At 42.8% G+C, this 18,400-nt stretch overlaps 1 protein-coding gene across 3 annotated transcripts; it reads left to right on the forward strand.

Annotated features, from left to right (window-relative positions):
- The first annotated feature begins 290 nt into the window (after positions 1–290).
- On the forward strand, positions 291–17,493 carry slc35a5 (solute carrier family 35 member A5). 3 transcript variants are annotated; one of them, XM_033033047.1, is made up of 8 exons: positions 291–563; positions 3,378–3,484; positions 4,735–4,881; positions 7,511–7,609; positions 9,154–9,287; positions 10,238–10,305; positions 11,689–12,463; positions 14,418–17,493. In XM_033033047.1, exons 3-8 carry the CDS (start codon positions 4,758–4,760, stop codon positions 14,484–14,486), a joined length of 1,269 nt encoding a protein of 422 aa, XP_032888938.1. In that variant the 5' UTR covers positions 291–563; positions 3,378–3,484; positions 4,735–4,757; the 3' UTR covers positions 14,487–17,493. The 3 variants fall into 3 exon arrangements, with proteins under 3 accessions (XP_032888938.1, XP_032888939.1, XP_032888940.1); XM_033033048.1 differs by lacking the exon at positions 3,378–3,484 and having other exon boundaries at positions 314–563; XM_033033049.1 differs by lacking the exons at positions 291–563; positions 3,378–3,484; positions 4,735–4,881 and adding an exon at positions 5,506–5,607.
- The last annotated feature ends 907 nt before the right edge of the window (positions 17,494–18,400 follow it).

Genomic DNA, 18,400 nt, shown 5'->3' on the forward strand with positions numbered 1-18,400 from the left:
GCGTGCGCGTGGCCGGGGAGGGACGCAGGCTCTGCGTGCGCGTGGCCGGGGAGGGACGCAGGCGCAGCGTGCGCGAGGCCGGGGAGGGACGCAGGCGCTGCGTGCGCGAGTCCGGGGAGGGACGCAGGCGCTGCGTGCGCGAGGCCGGGGAGGGACGCATGCTCTGCGTGCGCGTGGCCGGGGAGGGACGCAGGCTCGGCGTGCGCGTGCGGGGAGGGACGTAGGCTCGGCGTGCGCGTGGCCGGGAAGGGACGCAGGCGCTGCGTGCGCGTGGCCGGGACGCAGACTCTGCGTGCGCGTGGCCGGGGAGGGACGCAGGCTCTGCGTGCGTGTGATCCCAGCCGAGCGTGGAGCGAAGATCATCGAGCGGATCAAAGGTCTTTGGAGTTGAGGGTCAGATCGAGTGGGCGCATGCGTGCTGCCAACGCTGGCCGTGGTGTCGAAGGCGAGTGGTCGCCATGGAAGGGAGCGGCGGTCTGCCGATGACGGGAGCGGCTCCGCTCAGCGTGACCCGTGTTTAAATTCCGTTAACAAGGGGCACTTAACTGTGGGATGACAGAGAGGTAGGCTTGCGTTTCCGGAGACGAGTGACTGTGTGTTCGGCCCTCTGATGAAGGCTGGTAGAGCCGCTGCCTCAGACACCCGGGTTCGATCTTAGAAACAGAATGATAGGTGCAGGAGTAGGCCATTCGGCCCTTAGAGCCAGCACCGCCATTCAATATGATCATGGCTGATCATCTAAAATCAGTACCCCGTTTCTGCTTTTTCCACATATCCATTGTTTCCTTTAGCCCTAAGAGTTAAATCTACCTGTCCTTTGAAAACATCCAGTGAATTGGCCTCCACTGCCTTCTGTGGCAGAGAATTCCACAGATTCGCAACTCTGGGTGAAGAAGTTTTTCCTCATCTCGGTCTTAAATGGCCTACCCCTTATTCTTAATTTGTGACCCCCTGGTCTGGACTCCCCCAACGTCGGGAACATTTTTCCTGCATCTAGCCTGTCCAACCCTTTAAGAATTTTATATGGTTCTATAAGATGCCCTCTCATCCTAAATTCCAGTGAATACTCTGGATCTGGATGTAGTACGCTGAAAAGCTCTAGGTAGAGCATCACTTATCACTCATACAAGCCCAGTCGACCCATTCTTTCATCATATGTCAGTCCCGCCATCCCGGGAATTAACCCGATGAACCTATGCTGCACTCCCACAATAGCAATAATGTCCTTCCTCCAATTTGAAGACCAAAATTGTACATAATACTCCAAGTGCGGTCTCACCAAGGCCCTGGGGCAGCAGGTTTCGTCGGTCACAGCCAGCGCCGAGAAGAAACGCCAACCCCAGCTCAACTACCGCCGGGCCAACCGACAACCCCAGACCAACGACACCAGTGGCCCCAGGCCCACAGCCAGCGTGGAGAAGAAGCGCCAACTCCAGCCCAACCCCACTCCCCGACGGGCCGGGGACCGCCAGCGGCCAAGCGCCGGCGAAAGCCGAGCACCAGCCATACACACAAAGTGCTGCAGCATCTCAGCCACTTCCCTGCGCCGGCTGCAAGCCCGGCCCGACACCTCCAGCCGCCCCCAGTCAAGGACAAGACATCCGGGAGGGGACGGCCCAGTAGCAACTCAACAGACCTGGACCCGACACTGGCCACGCAAGAGCACGATCTCGCTCACTCACCAAAGCATAAAACTATAAAAATAACAAAATAATCTTAGATTTTAACAAAGGAACAATAAATACAACTATTTCATAGTTTGAAAGCAGTATTTTCTTACCAAGAAGAATCAAAGCTGGAAAAAACGGATGAAATGAATGTCCACTGCTCCACTGCTTTCCAGCAAGGTTATGCATAGTGACCTTTACCTGCGCAAGCGCAGTCGGAATACCGAACTCGATTATTCAGAAAAACGCAAGGAATCATGGGATTTGTCAAAGGTCATTCGCCATAAAGAAAAAGCGAACAAAGTGCTGGCAGCATAAACTCTATAAATTCTTAACTTTATTCATAATGTATGTGTAAAAATATATTTAATCTATGGAACGGGGGTGCCAGGTAGCGGGAGGGCAGGGTGTAGCAGTGAGAGAGAGGGGGCAGATGCGAGTGGGAGAAGGAAGAGCATGCCAGGATTAAACCCAGGTCCCCGGCGGCGCAAGTGCTGCCGAACTGCCACTGCCAATCCTCACCCCCCCACCCCTGGAGTGTCCCGTTCCCGCCCGCCAGCGGGGATGCACACGTGGTGCTGCAGTGGCTCGCAGAATCAGGCAACATCCCTGGAGAAGGGTTTTGACCCGAAACGTCACCCATTCCTTTTCTCCGGGGATGCTGCCTGTCCAGCTGAGTTGCTGCAGCACTTTGAGTGTATACCGTTGATGGCTGGTGCTCAGCTATCGCCGGCCGACCACCCCCCCCCCCCCCCCCCCGCGCCGGCGATAGCTGAGCACCAGCCATCAACGGGTATACACTCAAAGTGCTGCAGCAACTCAGCTGGACAGGCAGCATCACCGGGCCCTGGTGAGACCACACGTGGAGTATTGTGTGCAATTTTGGTCTCCTAATTTGAGGAAGGACATTATTGCTATCGAGGGAATGCGGCATCGGTTCACCAGTGATGGCGGGACTGACATGTGAAAGAATGGGTCGACAGGGCGTGTATTCACTGGAATTTAGAAGGATGAGGGGATCATATAGAAACATATAAAATTCTAAAGGATTGGACAGGCTCTTTGCAGGAAAAATGTTCACGATGTTGTGGGAGTCCAGAGCCAGGGGTCGCAGTTTATGAATAAGGGGTAGGCCATTTAGGACTGAGATGAGGAAAAACGTTTTCACCCAGGAAGTTGTGAAACTGTGGAATTCTCTGCCTCAGAAGGCAGTGGAGGCCAATTCACTGCATGTTTTCAAGAGAGAGTTAGATTTAGCTCTTAGGACTAAAGGAATCAAGGGATATGGGGAAATAGCAGGAACGGGGTACTGATTTTAGATGATCAGCCATGATCATATTGAATGGCGGTGCTGGCTCGAAGGGCCAAATGAACTACTCCTGCAACTATTTTTCTATGTAAAACACAAAGTGCTGGAGTAACTCAGCGGGTCAATCAACATCGGTGGAAGGAATGGACAAGCAACGTTTTGGGAAGGGTGCTGACCTGAAAGATTGCTTGCCCATTCCTTCCACAGATGCTGCCTGACCTGCTGAGTTACTCCAGCAAGATTTATGCAAGATTCCAGCTTCTTCTGTTCCATGTGTATACATACATTTCACTTTTCCAGTTTCTGTCATGAACTTTAGTAAAATCTTGGTATTATGTAAGATATTATCATTAATGCATTGCCCAATAAACCTAATCTGTTTATTTGATTTGATTACTCAGGGAACTTCTGTTTTTTTGAGCAAGAAAATTAAGGAGTGAAGTTTGATATGTGGAAGAGTGGCAGCTATCTGAAATATTATCTAATATAATATTTTCTTACTTATACAGTAAGTATGTGTAAATATTCAATTCTTAATGCAAGAAACTTTAATTAAGGGGAGATTGCTTGGTCAATAAGACATGGTCAAAGAAACTGGATATTTCCAGTGTTGCTTTTGGTAAACCAGCATCTGCAGTTCTATCGATTTTCTACAATAGTTATAACGAATTTGATAGCTTGACCATACACAAAAACATAAATTATATATAAATTTTATAGATATATAATACGTAAAACAATAAAAATGCAGGGCTGAATTAGTAACTGACTTTTTAAAATACCCATTTCTTTGGCAAGAACTTCTTGCCATCCTGCTGTAAGAAAGATGTGGTCAAGCTGTGAGTGCAGAGAAGATTTACAAGCATGTTGTGAGGATTTGAGCTCCTGAGCTATAGGGAGAAGCTGGGCGGGCTAGGACTTTATTCCTAGGAGCACAGGAGGATGAGGAGTGATCTTAGAGAGGTACATAAGATCATGAGGAGATTTGATAGGGTGAATGCACAGAGCCTTTTACCCAGAGTAGGGGACATAGGTTGAAGATGAGAGGGGAATGATTTAATAGGAACCTGAGTGGCAACTCTTTCACACAGGGTGGTGGGTATATTGAACAAACTGCTAGAGGGGGGAGTTGAGGCAGGTACGATAACAACATTCAAAAGACATTTGGACAGGTACATGGATAGGAAATGGATTTGAGCCAAACGTGAGCAGGTGGGGCTAGTTTAGATGGGACATTTTGGTTGGCAAGGGCAAGTTGGGCCAAATGACCTGTTTCCATGTGGTATAACTATGACTAAGGAAAAACAATATATTGTAAGGTTCCTGTGTTCAGTCAGGCTAACATCTTGTTCAGTATTTGCTGAGGAATAAGGATAAAACATTATTTGGTTTGTATAATTTAGTTACTTAATAAATTGCTACATATCAAACAGCTTGTATGTTGTGATATTCTGAACTTTTAGGTTAAATTGTACAGTTGTGGTTTTCATTGTCAAAGATCAACACAAAGTGCTGGAATAAGTCAGCGAGTCAGGCAATATCTCTGGAGAACATGGATAGGTGAGATTTTGCGTCGGGACCCTTTTTCCGACTGAAGAAGGGTCCATATCTCTATGTTTTCCAATGATGCTGCCTGACCGGCTGAATTACTCCAGCATTTTGTGTCTATCTTTGGTATAAACCAACATCTGCTGTTCATTTTATGAAATCTTTTCATTCGCAGCTGCTTATGTGCTTTTCGTGTTTTGTCCTTTACAGGTAACCAAAAGCTGCAGGTGGAAATGGTAATCAAATCTCGTGCTTCCTTCTGCTCCCGCACATTGGTGTATACGGTGATGCTGAGTGCAGTATACGTCGTTCTCGGCTGCAGTCGGATTCTCTTCATGAAGTTTTCATCCAACGACGGTGCCAGAAATTATTGTATATTTGTTTTAATCCTAAAAGTTTAGTGTCAGATTTGACCTTATAAGTTTTATTTGTAGTCCTGTAACCTGTTCTTTTGATTACCACTTCAAATGGAGGATTAGGGCTGCATATTTGCACGGTGCAGGAGGAGAAACAAGGGGTCTACAGAATTTTTTAAAATTCTTTACCACCCATCCGTCAAATCAGTGAGAAAACTTGCTCTGGAAGTACACAGCTGAAGACCTGAGACAACCCTACATCAGGAAAGTTTGAGATGTAATTAGGTGTAGGAAGGAAGAAAGAAAAGACCTGTGTACAGTGAGATGGAATTTGGTTGGAGGGGGGTGGTGGTGGTAGGAAGGGATAGCGGGTGCATGGAAGAGTGGTGTAGTATATGTTTAGTTTAGGTTTAGACATAAAGCATGAAAGCAGGACTTTTGGTCTGTGCTGACTATCGATCACCCATTCACATTAGTGCTCTGTTATCCCACTTCCTCACCCACTGCCTGCACACTATGCAATTTTATAGAGACTGATTAACCTGCAAACCCACATGTCTTTGGGATGTGGAAGGAAATCGGAGTACCTAGAGGAAACCTACGCAGTCACAGATTGCAAACTCCACACAGGCAGCACCTGAGTTCAGGATCAAACCCAGGTCTCCGGTGCTGTGAGGCAGCAGAACTACCTACTGCACCCTGTGTCACAGGTTCAAATTATCTTGAGGTAAAAGGATTTATGTGGAGAGATTATGGCTTTGGATCAACAACTCTGGAATGGGAGCCATGGGGTATTTGTTTGTTGCAACAGATTTGGTATAGGGTTGAGGATTATTGGGAGGGGGAGATATCAAGACTGATTGGAAGCAATGTGCAGGTTTAAACTGATAAACTTTGTTTTGCAAAAGTACATTTGAAGTTGCATTGTTTCACAAAAATCTCCAAAAAATCCAATTGCTGCCACCCACTGTTCAAATCTAGAATTGCCCTGACAAATCAGACAGGAAATAAGGGCCATTTCATGAATCTGTACTTTCTATGAACCATACTTATTTTTGAAGGTCCAGTTGAACTTGGCACCATATTTCTAAGGATGTCTCGTGAGCAGAAATGGCCAACAAGCAACAAACATGTCCCTTCATGCCTGAATTTGTGAAACCAACGTGCCTGGATAGTAAGAGTAGATATTACATATTACCCACTGAGCTTTGTCCTGCCCCTCCTCTCTTCCAGCTATCTCTTCCCCCTCCTACCATCAGTCTGAAGAAGGGTCCCGACCAAAAACATCACCTATCATGTTCTCTATAGATGCTCCCTGATCCGCTTAGTTACCCTAGCACTTTGCGGCGTTTTCTGAGACAGTAATACCTCAAAGGTCTCAAGGGTTTTTTATTGTCACATGTACCAATTAAGGTGCAGTGATATACGAATTACCATACAGCCATACGAAAAAAAAAGCAACAAGACACACAACTACATAAAAGTCAACATAACCATCCACGACAGTGGATTCCCCACATTCCTCACTGTGATGGAAGGAAAAAAAGTCCAAACTTCTCCTTTATTCTCCCGCGGTCGGGGCAGTCGAACCATCCGTCGGGGCGATCAAAGCTCCCGCAACCGGCGGTCGAAGCTCTCGCATCGGGGGGGTCGAACCTCCCACGGCATGGAGTTCCCAATGTCAGTCCATGATTAGAGACTGCGGGCTCCGTGATGTTAAAGTCCACAAGTTGGAACTCAGAGGTCAATCCCTGGCAAAGGGATCGCAGGCTCCGCGATGTTAAAGTCCCGTAGGCACCCGCAGTGGAGCTCTCGAAATCGGTCTCCAACAAAGGCCGCCAACTCCTCGATGTTAGGCTGCAGTGCGGACGGAGATACGATATGGAAAAAAATCGCATCTCCGTCGAGATAGGGGATTAGAAAAAGCTCCCCTCTTCCCCCCCCCCCAACCCCCCACATAAAACAAGCTAAAGAACACTAAAAACATACTTTAACGCTTTCTATTAAAACACAAAGAAGGAAAGGACAAACAGACTGTTGGCAAGGCAGCCATTTCTAGGGCCACCTGCAAACATATATGAGCCTTTACTGAAATGTTCTAAGTAGTGAAAAATGTTTTTGTCAGATGTAAGCAATTGAATGAACCTACTATGGTGTGTGGTGAAGCTATTATATGGAGTAGTGTAACAAGTAGTTAACTTGGTCATTTTAAAAATATTTTTGGCACAATTGCTAATTTTAAGGCAAATGAACTGTTTTTTTCAGGGGGTTTTGTTTATTTGAACACATACCACACCCCACTCGCATTTTAACTTTCCAAACACACCTTTTTGGCATGGGAAGGAGGGAGGGCAGGTTTCATATATTACCCCAGTCTCTAGAAATATTATGGATAATGTATGTTTGTTTGCTCACAAGCAGGTTAAACCGAAACTTTGCAAGACCTACAGCCTGTGTGCCATAATCCGAACAGAATTTGCATTGCGTGAAGAGAACAGGGGTGTAACTAGAGAAAGATGTACTACAGCAGATCTAGGCACATCGCGGATTCTTGTTCAGTAGGCTGTTGAAAGTTCTTACCAATGGCATAATTATTGATAACTAACAAAATTCCTTTTCATATTTCTTAGAGAATAGATACAACTATTTACCAGCCACTGTGAATGTATGCGCAGAGGCTATGAAATTGGTATTTTGTGGCATTCTAGCACTCAAGATTCTAATACAAGGTGCGTTTAAATGTCAATCTTTCTTCCAGTATTTATGAATGATTAGAAGATTTGTACAGGGAATTTACTTAACTAAATATGTTATTTGTTTGACACCTTTGTATATTGAGTAGACTGTTTAGTTTTGTTTAGAGATACAGAATGGGAACAGGCTAAGTCCACGCCAACCATTGTTCACCTGTTCACACTAGTTCAATGTTTTTCTACTTTCCCATCTACTCCCTGCACACTAGGGGCAATTTACAGAGGCCCATTAAACTACAAGCCAGCATGTCTTTGGGATGTGGGAGGAAACCAGAGCACCCAGAGGAAACCCATGTGATCACAGGGACAACGTGCAAACTCCACACAAACAGCACCCAAGCTCAGGATCAAACCCAGGTCTCTGGTGCTGTGAGACAGCAGCTCTATCAGCTATCAGCCTGGAATTGCTCTAGAATTTTTATGACCAATGGTTTTGCTTGATTTGAAAGCACTGTGTTCATATTTTAATCTGGAGGTCCACAATTTCAGAGCAAATCTACTCTAGCAGTCACTGTGATTGCTTCATTATGTTGTGACGTTTTAAAACACTGTACTGAAATTTGATAATTGTTAGAGAAGAGATGTCCATTGGATTAGATGTGAAAATGAACCTTGATGTGATATCGAACGGGAAAGGTGAAAATTCCTATGGAGACTGTTTTCTAGAGGAGACAGGATGTATTGGGTAGCTGGTAAATATTTATCCCTTATTCGGCAGCACAGAAACACTCTACTTAATTACTTTCTGTACCTGTTTGCTAATATCTTGTGTTTCTTGTGCAAATAAATCATGATTGCTGTGTTATTCCAGGAAGCTATCTTGCATGCATCCCGTACTCATTCTCAAAAATACTTTCCTGTCAGTCTGATCAGTACAAGGTTGCTTTTGTAGTATTGTGTTTAGTTTTGGTCACCCTGTTATAAGAAAAATGTTGTTAATTGTGAAGAGCGCAGATAAGAATTTTGAGGATGTTGCCAGGACTTGAGGGTCTGAGCAATAAGGAAAGGTTGGGCAGGCTAGGACTTTATTCTTTGGAGCGTAACAGGAATGGGGGAGGGGGGGATGTGATTTTATGGAGGTGTGATCATGCGGGGAATAGATTGGGTAAATGTAGTATGATACCCAGAGAAAGGGAATGAAGAACCAGGGGACATAGGTCTAACGAGGGATGAGAAAGATTTAATAGGAACCTGAGGGGTAACTTTTACACACACAGAGCAGTGGCTATATGACAGTATATGGAGTTGCTATCACAATGTTTAAAAGACAGGTACATGGATAGAAAAGGTTTAGAATTATATGGGTCAAACATAGGCAGGTGGATCTAGCATAAATGGGGCATCTTGGTCGGCATGGGGAAGTTGGACCGAAGGGCCTGTTTTTGTGCTGTGTGACTCTAAATAAAGATTAAAGTCTACTTCTGTTAAATTATGTTTGTCACTTTGTATCTTGATTAATATTGAAGAAATAATGCTATACAATTCATGAAAATATAACATAATATGCTTTTTCTTTACAGAGGGACAATTGTGCAAGAGTTTAAAATGTTCCTCTTGGCGCAGTGTTTTCCGATTTATGAAATGGTCTGTTCCAGCCCTTCTCTACTTCGTGGATAACTTGATTGCTTTCTATGTGTTGGTCTACCTCCAACCGGTAAGTTGACAAATATATATTTGCTTCATATTATTGAAGCCTATAAGAATTTGTGTTCATTTATTGGAGACCCAAGTTATTTTGTGAAGGCGGGTGGGAATGCTTTTCTCATGTCTGGTAAGTGCATTCCTCTTCAATTATCAATAAAACAGTATCCTTATTTTATGAAAAAGGATCCTGACCCGAAACGTTTCCTATCCATGTTATTTCAGAGATGCTGCCAGTGAGTGACTCCAGCATTTTGTGTCCTTTTGTGTAAACCAGCATCTACAGTTCCTTGTTTCTATTCATTATTTTATCTGTTTTGTAGGACCTAGCCATATGCACCTTGTTCGCCTATTTGACAACATTAGCACAATTTTTGAAGTGATTTGAAACATCTTCATTTGCAAAAGATGCTTTTGGTCTGGTCAAGTTAAAAATGTCAAAGTTTAAACTTGTTCAAAATGTAAACCATGCTTGATCTGTTGAAGATTCAATGTGAAATTCGAAAGAGTGGTCAGAAACAAAAACTTGGCTAGTTAAGAAATGCAAAATAGTTTGGGGATAAAGTTGGGGCCGAGCGAAGAGGATTTGGCCATGCAGTCTTGTTATTTATAGCTTAAAAGTGATCTAATGTTGAAACCGGATGATCAAAATCACTTTTTGCACAATTGAGCCAAATACTAGTGCCAAACGTTGAGCGAAGAGAAAGATATCAGAGTGCAGAATATAGTTTACAGCTAGAATTGGTCTTAGATTCACAATTGGGAAGAGATGTTAAAGAGGAGGATGATTGTATTGGATGGTTGTAGCTCCTCTTCTGTGACCAGTGCACACAGAGTACTCGCACTCCGGCATCATCTTGCAAGTAGCAGATCAGACTAAAATACAATCACTTTTCATAACGTTGACACTATGACTTTTGGTTTTAAGGCTAATTAATTTTTTTTCTGGTATTCCCTGTTTAGGCATTGGCAGTTTTGTTCTCCAATTTTGTTATTATCACAACGGCTGTGTTGTTCAGGATTGTTCTGAAGTAAGTTACTTAAATAATTCCTGTAGTAATTCTATAATTAAAGATAAGGCTGAAGAAACCAACTCATTCAATATCCTGTTTATACAGCAAAAATTCTGACCAAATATTCAGTTCACACATCTATATGGCGCGATTAGAGCTGCTTTTATTCTATTATTAATGTAACTAAATGGCAGAATTATTTATTCATGTTAATTAGAATTGATTCTTAAGTGAATTGATTGGCACGGGTAATTAACTTGTAAAGCCATTGATGGAGTTGACATGAAAGTCATTGAATGAAAGATTAGTTCAATAATCTTCAATAACCTTTTTTTAGATGAATTGATAACAGAGTATAAAGTGCATACAAGAAGTGTGCAGATGGCTTGCTGCTACAGTTCCTACTGATTACAACATGCTTGTGAAGATGAGCTCAGAATCTAAGGCATGCTTGTTTTGTTCTGTTCTCAAAGGAAATTTCATAAGAATACGTAGTGTTGTAAGACTGTTCTTATTGCTGTGAAATATTTCCAAAGATTAGTTTAGAGATACAGCCTGGAAACAGGCCCACTGAGATTCCAACATGTCCCAATTACGCTAGTGTCACCTGCCTGCGTTTGGTCCCTATCCCTCCAAACCTGTCCTACCTGTCTAATTGTTTCTTAAACGTTGGGATAGTCCCAGCCTCAACTACCTCTTCTGGCAGCTTGTTCCATACACCCACCACCCTTCGTGTGAAAAAGTTACCCCTCAGATTCTTATTAAAACTTTTCCCCTTCACCTTAAACCCATGTTCTCTAGTCCTCGATTCACCAACTCTGGGCAAGACCCTCGGCATCTACCCGATCTAGTCCGCTCATGATTTTATACATCTCTATATGATCTTCCCTCATCCTCCTGCGCTCCTGGTGTACTATTAGTTCTTGACCAGTTCTGTACTACTATGTTGTAGTAGTGTACTATTAGTATTTGTAGTTTTATGTTATTCCCACTTTTACGTCCTACACACTCAGTGCAATTTACAGAGGCCACTTGACCTAAAAACCCACACGCCTTTGGAATGTGGGACAAAACCGGAGCACCCGGAGGAAACCCACGTGATCACAGGGAGAACGTGCAAACTCCAGACGGACAATACCCGTAGTCAGGATGATCGAACCCGGATCTCTGGCTCTGAAAGGCAGTGGCTCCATTTGTTAGAAAAATATGTTTATTAAATGCCAATCTTACAGTGTGTGGATTTTAAAAGATGCGTAGCTTGGATATGAGAAAAAAGTTGTCAAAAGATGATTTTTTTGTGTTATGTGTATTTTGTTACTCAAGATATACTGAAAAATACTTTTTTGTCCATACTGGAAACTGCAAGCACACAAATAATGCACTGTTACTCCTTTCCAACAGGCGGCGCCTGTCCACAGTGCAATGGGCATCGCTTGTGATTTTGTTCCTATCCATTGTGGCTCTTGTATCGGGGACTGGACCAGCCCAAGACACTGTATCCAGGCATATATCGACTCACCACGTGCACTTCAATGCATCAAACAGCTGCATTCCGTTTGTAACCCCTCAGGATAAAAACACACACCATCCGCTGCAGATAAATCCCGTATCGGCAGCATCAAAGTGGTATACTACGTTCAAAAAGCTTAACCTTGGCATTGGCCACCTCTTTATAATTATACAGTGCTTTATCTCTTCCATGGCTAATATTTATAATGAAAAAATGCTGAAAGAAGGAGATCAACTGACCGAAAGTATTTTCATTCAGAACAGTAAACTGTATATTTTTGGAGTTATATTCAATGGACTAATATTACTACTTCAATCTGAATCTCGCACCCACATCCAAAACTGTGGATTTTTCTATGGGCACAATGTATTTTCTGTGGCTTTAATCTTTATTACCGCTGCCTTTGGACTGTCTGTGGCTTTTATCCTAAAGTTCAGAGACAATATGTTTCATGTTCTCACTTCCCAAATAATAACCGTCATTATTACCACGGTATCTGTCTTTGAATTTGATTTTAAACCTTCACTGACTTTTTTATTAGAAATTCCAGTGGTATTCCTGGCGATATTTATTTACAATTCCAGCAGCATAAAGGATCCAATGCATATCCTCCAGCAAGAGAGGCTAAAGGTTATAAACGGTGAACTTCTAGAGCGTTCCAGTGGGGTAGGTAGTTACTGAGTTCAAAAAAAAAAAAGTTTTCATGCAACCTCCAAAATTAGCGAAGTCATCATGTGTAGAATGTTTCCATGCACAGACTTGTAGCTTACAACAACTTGTAAATACTTAGTATATTCACAATTAATTATTCATATTGCCTAGTTAAAATTGTAACATATTTACATGCGTGCAGTCATTTGGACTAAAGGGTTTCTACCTCAATTTTTCTTGTACACGCAATTGAGCGTCACCTGTGAGTACAGAAATAGTTCACTCATTATTGCATTTAATAAATGTCGACTAAATAATTACACATGGTAGTCACAGTATTGTTTATGCAAGTGTATTTTCCATTTTGACTTAACTGAAGATTACCATGTACAAAGAATGATTTTAAGATGATAGTCGTGTGTGGTATTTGGAAGACATTCAGGAGCTATTACTACTTGAGCTATTACTACTTGAAATTCCGTGGAAAATTTGCAAATAATTTATCAAGACAAAGAAATATCTGTTCTCTGTCAGAGTTGAAATAACTGGGTTTTTTCTGGGAAGGAGACCAGCCTGTTAATCCCTGTTTATAGAATCAAAGGTTATTAAATTTGATCTACCCAAAAGCAGACAAAGGGATCGGAATGCAGGATTCAGCACTGTGAAAACACCATCATCCTGTCCCTCCTGTTCCTATTTTTCTGCATGTGGGAGTTGGTGCCTGCATTCTCATGGTGGGAGATTGCAACACGTCACCATGAACCTTCACAGCATGGTGGGGATCCTGCAGAGTTGTAGCAGAACTAATGCTTGAACATATCAGAAGTTAATTCTTACACTAAACCTTCCACTAAACGTTATACCCTTAATCCTATATCTGTACACTGTGTAGGGAGGTACTGCAGATGCTGGTTTACACCGAAGATAGACACAAAGTGCCGGAGTAACTCAACGTGTCAGGCAGTATCTCTGAAGAAAAGGAATAAGTGACGTTTTTGGACGAGACCCTTCTTCAGACTTGTGTCACCTATTCCTTTTCTCCAGAGATGCAGCCTGTCTCACTAAGTTACTCCAACATTTTGTGTCTTTATCCTGTGTACACTGCGGATGGCTTGATTGTAATTCATGTATAGTCTTTTCTAACACCAAAAAGATTTTTCACTGTACCTTGGTACATGTGACAATAATAAAATTAACTAAACTTAACGAATGAGTTTAGTTTAGCGATACAGCGCGGACACACGTCCTTGAGCCCACCGACCAGAGATCCCTGCACACTAATTCTATCCTACACACACTAGTGACCATTTACAATTATACCAAGCCAATTAACCTACAAACCTGTACGTCTTTGGAGTGTGGGAGGAAACCGGAGATCCTGGAGAAAACCCACGCAGGTCACGGGGATAAGCACCCATAGTCAGGATCGAACCCGGTCACTGGCGCTGTAAGTCATCAACTCCACCTCTGCACCACCGTGCTGCCCTTCTGCCTTGGGATTTGTATTGAATGGCCCCATGTAACTGGGTGATCTGCCAAGGATTGCCCATAAACCATGGTAAAATGATCTGAAATTATCTATATAGAATGAAAGTGCCATGGCTTAATAGTGAGCAGTGGTGTACATGATCTGCTATCTGTGGGTGAGAATACACATTGTATTTGTACTTTTAGTATAATCCATCTAGGTTCCAGCAGAGGTAGCATGAACATGCAGTGCAACAACATTTTGTCAGTGCAGTTAGTGGTTCCATGTGCCATGGTAAATACTGCAATTTAAACTAAATTGTGTGCTTTCCCCACCCAGCTAGACTTTGCCAGTTGATCTGTTCTCATTGGCACTTTTAATAGAAGGGTTGCATGAAGTAAATGTGACAATTTGTTCATGTGAGATTTTTACAAAAATATTAATGATCTTATCTCATCTGTAGTCTGTAATTCCTTACCCCCTTCTTGTTTTAATTTTCAGGATGGTGAAGAATTGGAGAGATTGACCAAACCAAACATGGATTCTGATCCAGAAGAAGATTCCTTTTAGAATAGTAAATTAAAACAATGTATTTATAAAGGAGTGTTCCTCACAGGATGTGAGCTAAGTACTAAACTTCTTTGATACATCAATATGGAACAGACCTCATTTACACTGGAATTTTTGTAACGCATCAAGTCAGATGGATTTCACATCAACATTCCTAGCCTGGTTATGAAATAACGTAGGAATGACTAATTTCCAGTTTGCTGGTTGAACTAAAGTAAAACTATCTGATGAACTTATGTTGACCTGGATTTTGTAAAAGGGAAATACTCCCTGCTCATTATGCTTGTAACTGTCCTTTGATTTTCTGGGTTAGTGTAAAGTATCCTCTACCAGCAGTCTGTGTCGTGTGAGGACAGGAAAAGCAAGTGTGTGTCTCCTTATTAAATCAGACTGAAGAATCTGAGCCGGCAGCGGCATGGTGGCACAGCCGGAGGGTTACTGCCTGACAGCGCCAGAGACTCGGGTTCTATCCTGACGACAGGTGCAGTTTGTACTCGTGGGTTTTCTCCGGGTGTTCCGGTTTCCCCCCCACACTCCAAAGACGTACAGGTTTGTAGGTTAATTGGCTTCTGTAAATTGTAAATAGTGTAGGACGGGGTGATTCCTGTCGGCGCAGACACAATGGGCCATGCTGTATTTCTAAACTAAATTAAACTGAATTAAAATCCTTGCCACAATGCACAGTGGGGGTTATTGATCGACACAAAGTGCTGGAGTAATTCAGCGGGTCAGGCAGCATCTCTGGAGATAAATGATAGGTCACTTTTCAGCTCGAGGCCCTTCTTCAGACTGATTATTGGACTTGTGGACAAATGGGAGTTAGTAAAAGCTGGGGAAATTAATGATGTGTTAAGAAAGGACAGCACAGTGGCGCAGCTGGTAGAGTTGCCGCCTCAGAAGCGCCAGTAACCTGAGTTTGATCCTGATCTTAGGAGCTGTCGGTATGTGGAGTTTGCACGTTCTCCCTGTGACCGTGTGGGTTTCCACCAGGTGCTCCAGTTTCCTCCCACATCCCTAAGATGTGCAAGTTTGTAGATTAATTGTCGCCTCTAAATTCCCCCTGGTGGATAGGGAGTGCATGTGAAAGAGGGATAACATACAAATAGTGTGAATGGGTGATCGATGATCAGTGTGAACTCGGTTGGCGGAAGGGTCTGTTTACATTCTGTATCCTTCATTCAATCAAAAATATTTTCCGCTCATCCCAGCCCCCTTCCCCCTCTCTGCCCCCTTCCCTCTCCTTTGCCCCAACTGGACTCCCACCTATTTCTCCCCTCCACTCACCCATACTCCCTCCTGCCAGTTGCCTCCTGGCTTTACAATCCGCAACTCTTCAAACCTGTCTCACTCTTTCCTCCCTTCCTTTCTTATCTTTGGCCTTATTCCAAGCAGTTGCCTATCAAACCTCCCCCCTCCCTTGCCCTTGTCGACCTATTACCTGCCACGCATGTCTAGCCGCTCCCCTTTACCAGCTTTATTCTCACCCCACAATCAGTGTGAAGAAGGGTCTCGACCCGCAACGTCACTTTCCATGTTCTCCAGGGATGCTGCATGACCTGCTGAGTTACCCCAGCACTTTGTGTGTTGTGTCCTTTAAATTACTTTTCAAGTTTTACTTGAAAGGCAGATTTGCATGGCAAGGGCATCTTTGCAGAGACTATATGTGCCTTGACACTATTAGTTGCGGGTAGAGAGGAGCCTTGGTCTGCCAGTCATAAGTTATAGGAGCAGAATTAGGCCATTAGGCTCTTCAAGTCTACTCTGCCATTCATTCATGGCTAATCTTAGTTTCCCTTTCAACCCCATTCTCCTGCCTTCTCCCCAATAACCCTTGACACTCATACTAATCAAGAACCTGCAATCTCTGCCTTAAAAATATCCATCGACATGGCCTCCACAGCCATCTGTGGCAATGAATCTCACAGATTCACCATCTTCTGACTAAAGAAAGTTCACCACCTTCTGACTAAAGAGTCCCATGCTGTACTCTGGGATTAAGCTTCATCCTGTTTTCCATGAAGCCAGGCTAATCACTAAGTGAATTTGGTAATGAATCTGACTGAACCATAAAGCACACAGAAGCCCCAATCCGTAGGTCCATCTCCTACCTCCATTGCACTATCTAGTATTGTAAATAAGTAGGATTGCTGGAATGTTCAATATCAAATTTTCTAATAATTAATTGTCAATTTTGAAATGATTTCCAATAAAAAATAAAATGTGAAGAAAAAACCATTGCTGAAAAATTGTTCTTGTGGTAATTACAATTCATTACTCTTAAATATTCACACACACAAGCTCACACCTAACCGTTTCAGGTATACATTTCTGTAATTGAAAATGTTGAGTTGATGGTTTTCATAGGTTCTAGGAACAGAATTAGGCCATTTGGCCCATCAAGTCTCTTCAGCCATTCAATCATGGCTGATCTATCTTTTTCTCTCAACTGCATTCTCCTGCCTTCTCCCCATAAACCCGACATCTGTTTTCTGGCAGATGCTGCTGTGATTTTGTATCCTTCATGTAAAGTGATGCTATTTTTCTTAACAATGTACTGGATCAGGTCATTTTGGAAAGAAACTTGCTGTTGCCATTACATACTGCACAGATGGGCTTACAAGATGATACTGTCTAATCGAAACATCTTGTATTTTTAATACAAAATCCAGGCTTCAACATATATCCCCTTTGCACTATAATTGAACCATCCTGTAAAGGAAAATTGTTATTGCAATGCAACGTTAATTTGCAAACAAATCATGAGCAATAATAATTGAACTACGTACTGAAAATAAATACCTTTTCTGGCCCTTGTGTTAAAAATTAACTTCGGGGAATTAAACTGAGCATGGAAAAGTAAAAGTACTTGCACTGAAAAATACATGCAAATAAGATTCAAAATGTGTTGTGTATAATTTAAAATGATTGAGCTTGAAAACATACAGTGCTTTGAATATTGCTGTAGAAGCTTTTAAGTAACACAATTTTAATTAAATGCTAATATGTATGCCTTAGTCAATACTTCATATTGGAGATTGGATATTTAATAAACATGGGCATTTACTTCCAGCCTCAGTCTAACAAAATCGTGATATAAACAGCAGTTATGTGAGCTTCTGAATAGGAACCTGATAAGCCCATGTCCTTTCAGTATAATAACTTGTACACTGCCCGTCACTACTGCAGGATGTCACAAGAGATTTAACAACCAATTACGTTTTTTTCAATTTCAGTTACTCTTGCAATGTTCGAATGAGCAAAGTATCTAATTTTGTGATATTCACTGAGGCACAAACATTGAATAGGCCAAGGGTAATAACTTCCTTACCCTATTTGGACAGTGTCGCAGCTGCTGAGGCTGCTGTAAAAAAACGGCAGAGACCCGGGTTCAATCCTGACCTTGGGTTCTGACTGGAGTGTGCGTCTTCTCCCTATGACCATAGGTTTTCCTCCAGGTGCTCCGGTTTCCTCTCTCATCCCAAATGTGTGTGGGTTTGTAGGTTAATTGGCCTCTGTAATTATTTTACTGGTGTGCAGTGAGTGGGATAACATAGAACTACTGTGAACTGGTGATCAATGGTCAGCATGGTCTCGGTGGACCAAAGGGTCTGTTTCCATGCTATATCTGTCAATGATTTATAATAGTTCATGGGAAATGGCATCAGAAAATCGTCACCCTGTCATGGTATAGTGCATTATCAGCCTTGATACATTGATCCCATTACCATCTGAGGTTATATTGCTGCTGACTGGTTGATACCAGATGTAGAGATTAATACAAATGGTTTAGACTTTATATTTTAGAGATACAGCGCAGAAACAGGCCCTTCGACCCACCAAGTCCACGCCGACCAGCGATCACCCGTGCGCTAACACTATCCTGCACACTCGGGACAATTTACAATTTTTTTTAC

The sequence above is a fragment of the Amblyraja radiata genome, chromosome 14 (assembly GCF_010909765.2).
Source record: "Amblyraja radiata isolate CabotCenter1 chromosome 14, sAmbRad1.1.pri, whole genome shotgun sequence".
Classification (NCBI taxonomy): Eukaryota; Metazoa; Chordata; class Chondrichthyes; order Rajiformes; family Rajidae; genus Amblyraja; species Amblyraja radiata.

Coding starts and splice junctions, on each gene's coding strand:
- slc35a5 (XM_033033047.1), top strand. CDS start 4,758: ATGGTAATCAAATCTCGTGCTTCCTTCTGCTCCCGCACATTGGTGTAT. Junction 9,288..10,237: donor TGTTGGTCTACCTCCAACCG/GTAAGTTGACAA, acceptor TTCCCTGTTTAG/GCATTGGCAGTTTTGTTCTC. Junction 12,464..14,417: donor TTCTAGAGCGTTCCAGTGGG/GTAGGTAGTTAC, acceptor TTTAATTTTCAG/GATGGTGAAGAATTGGAGAG.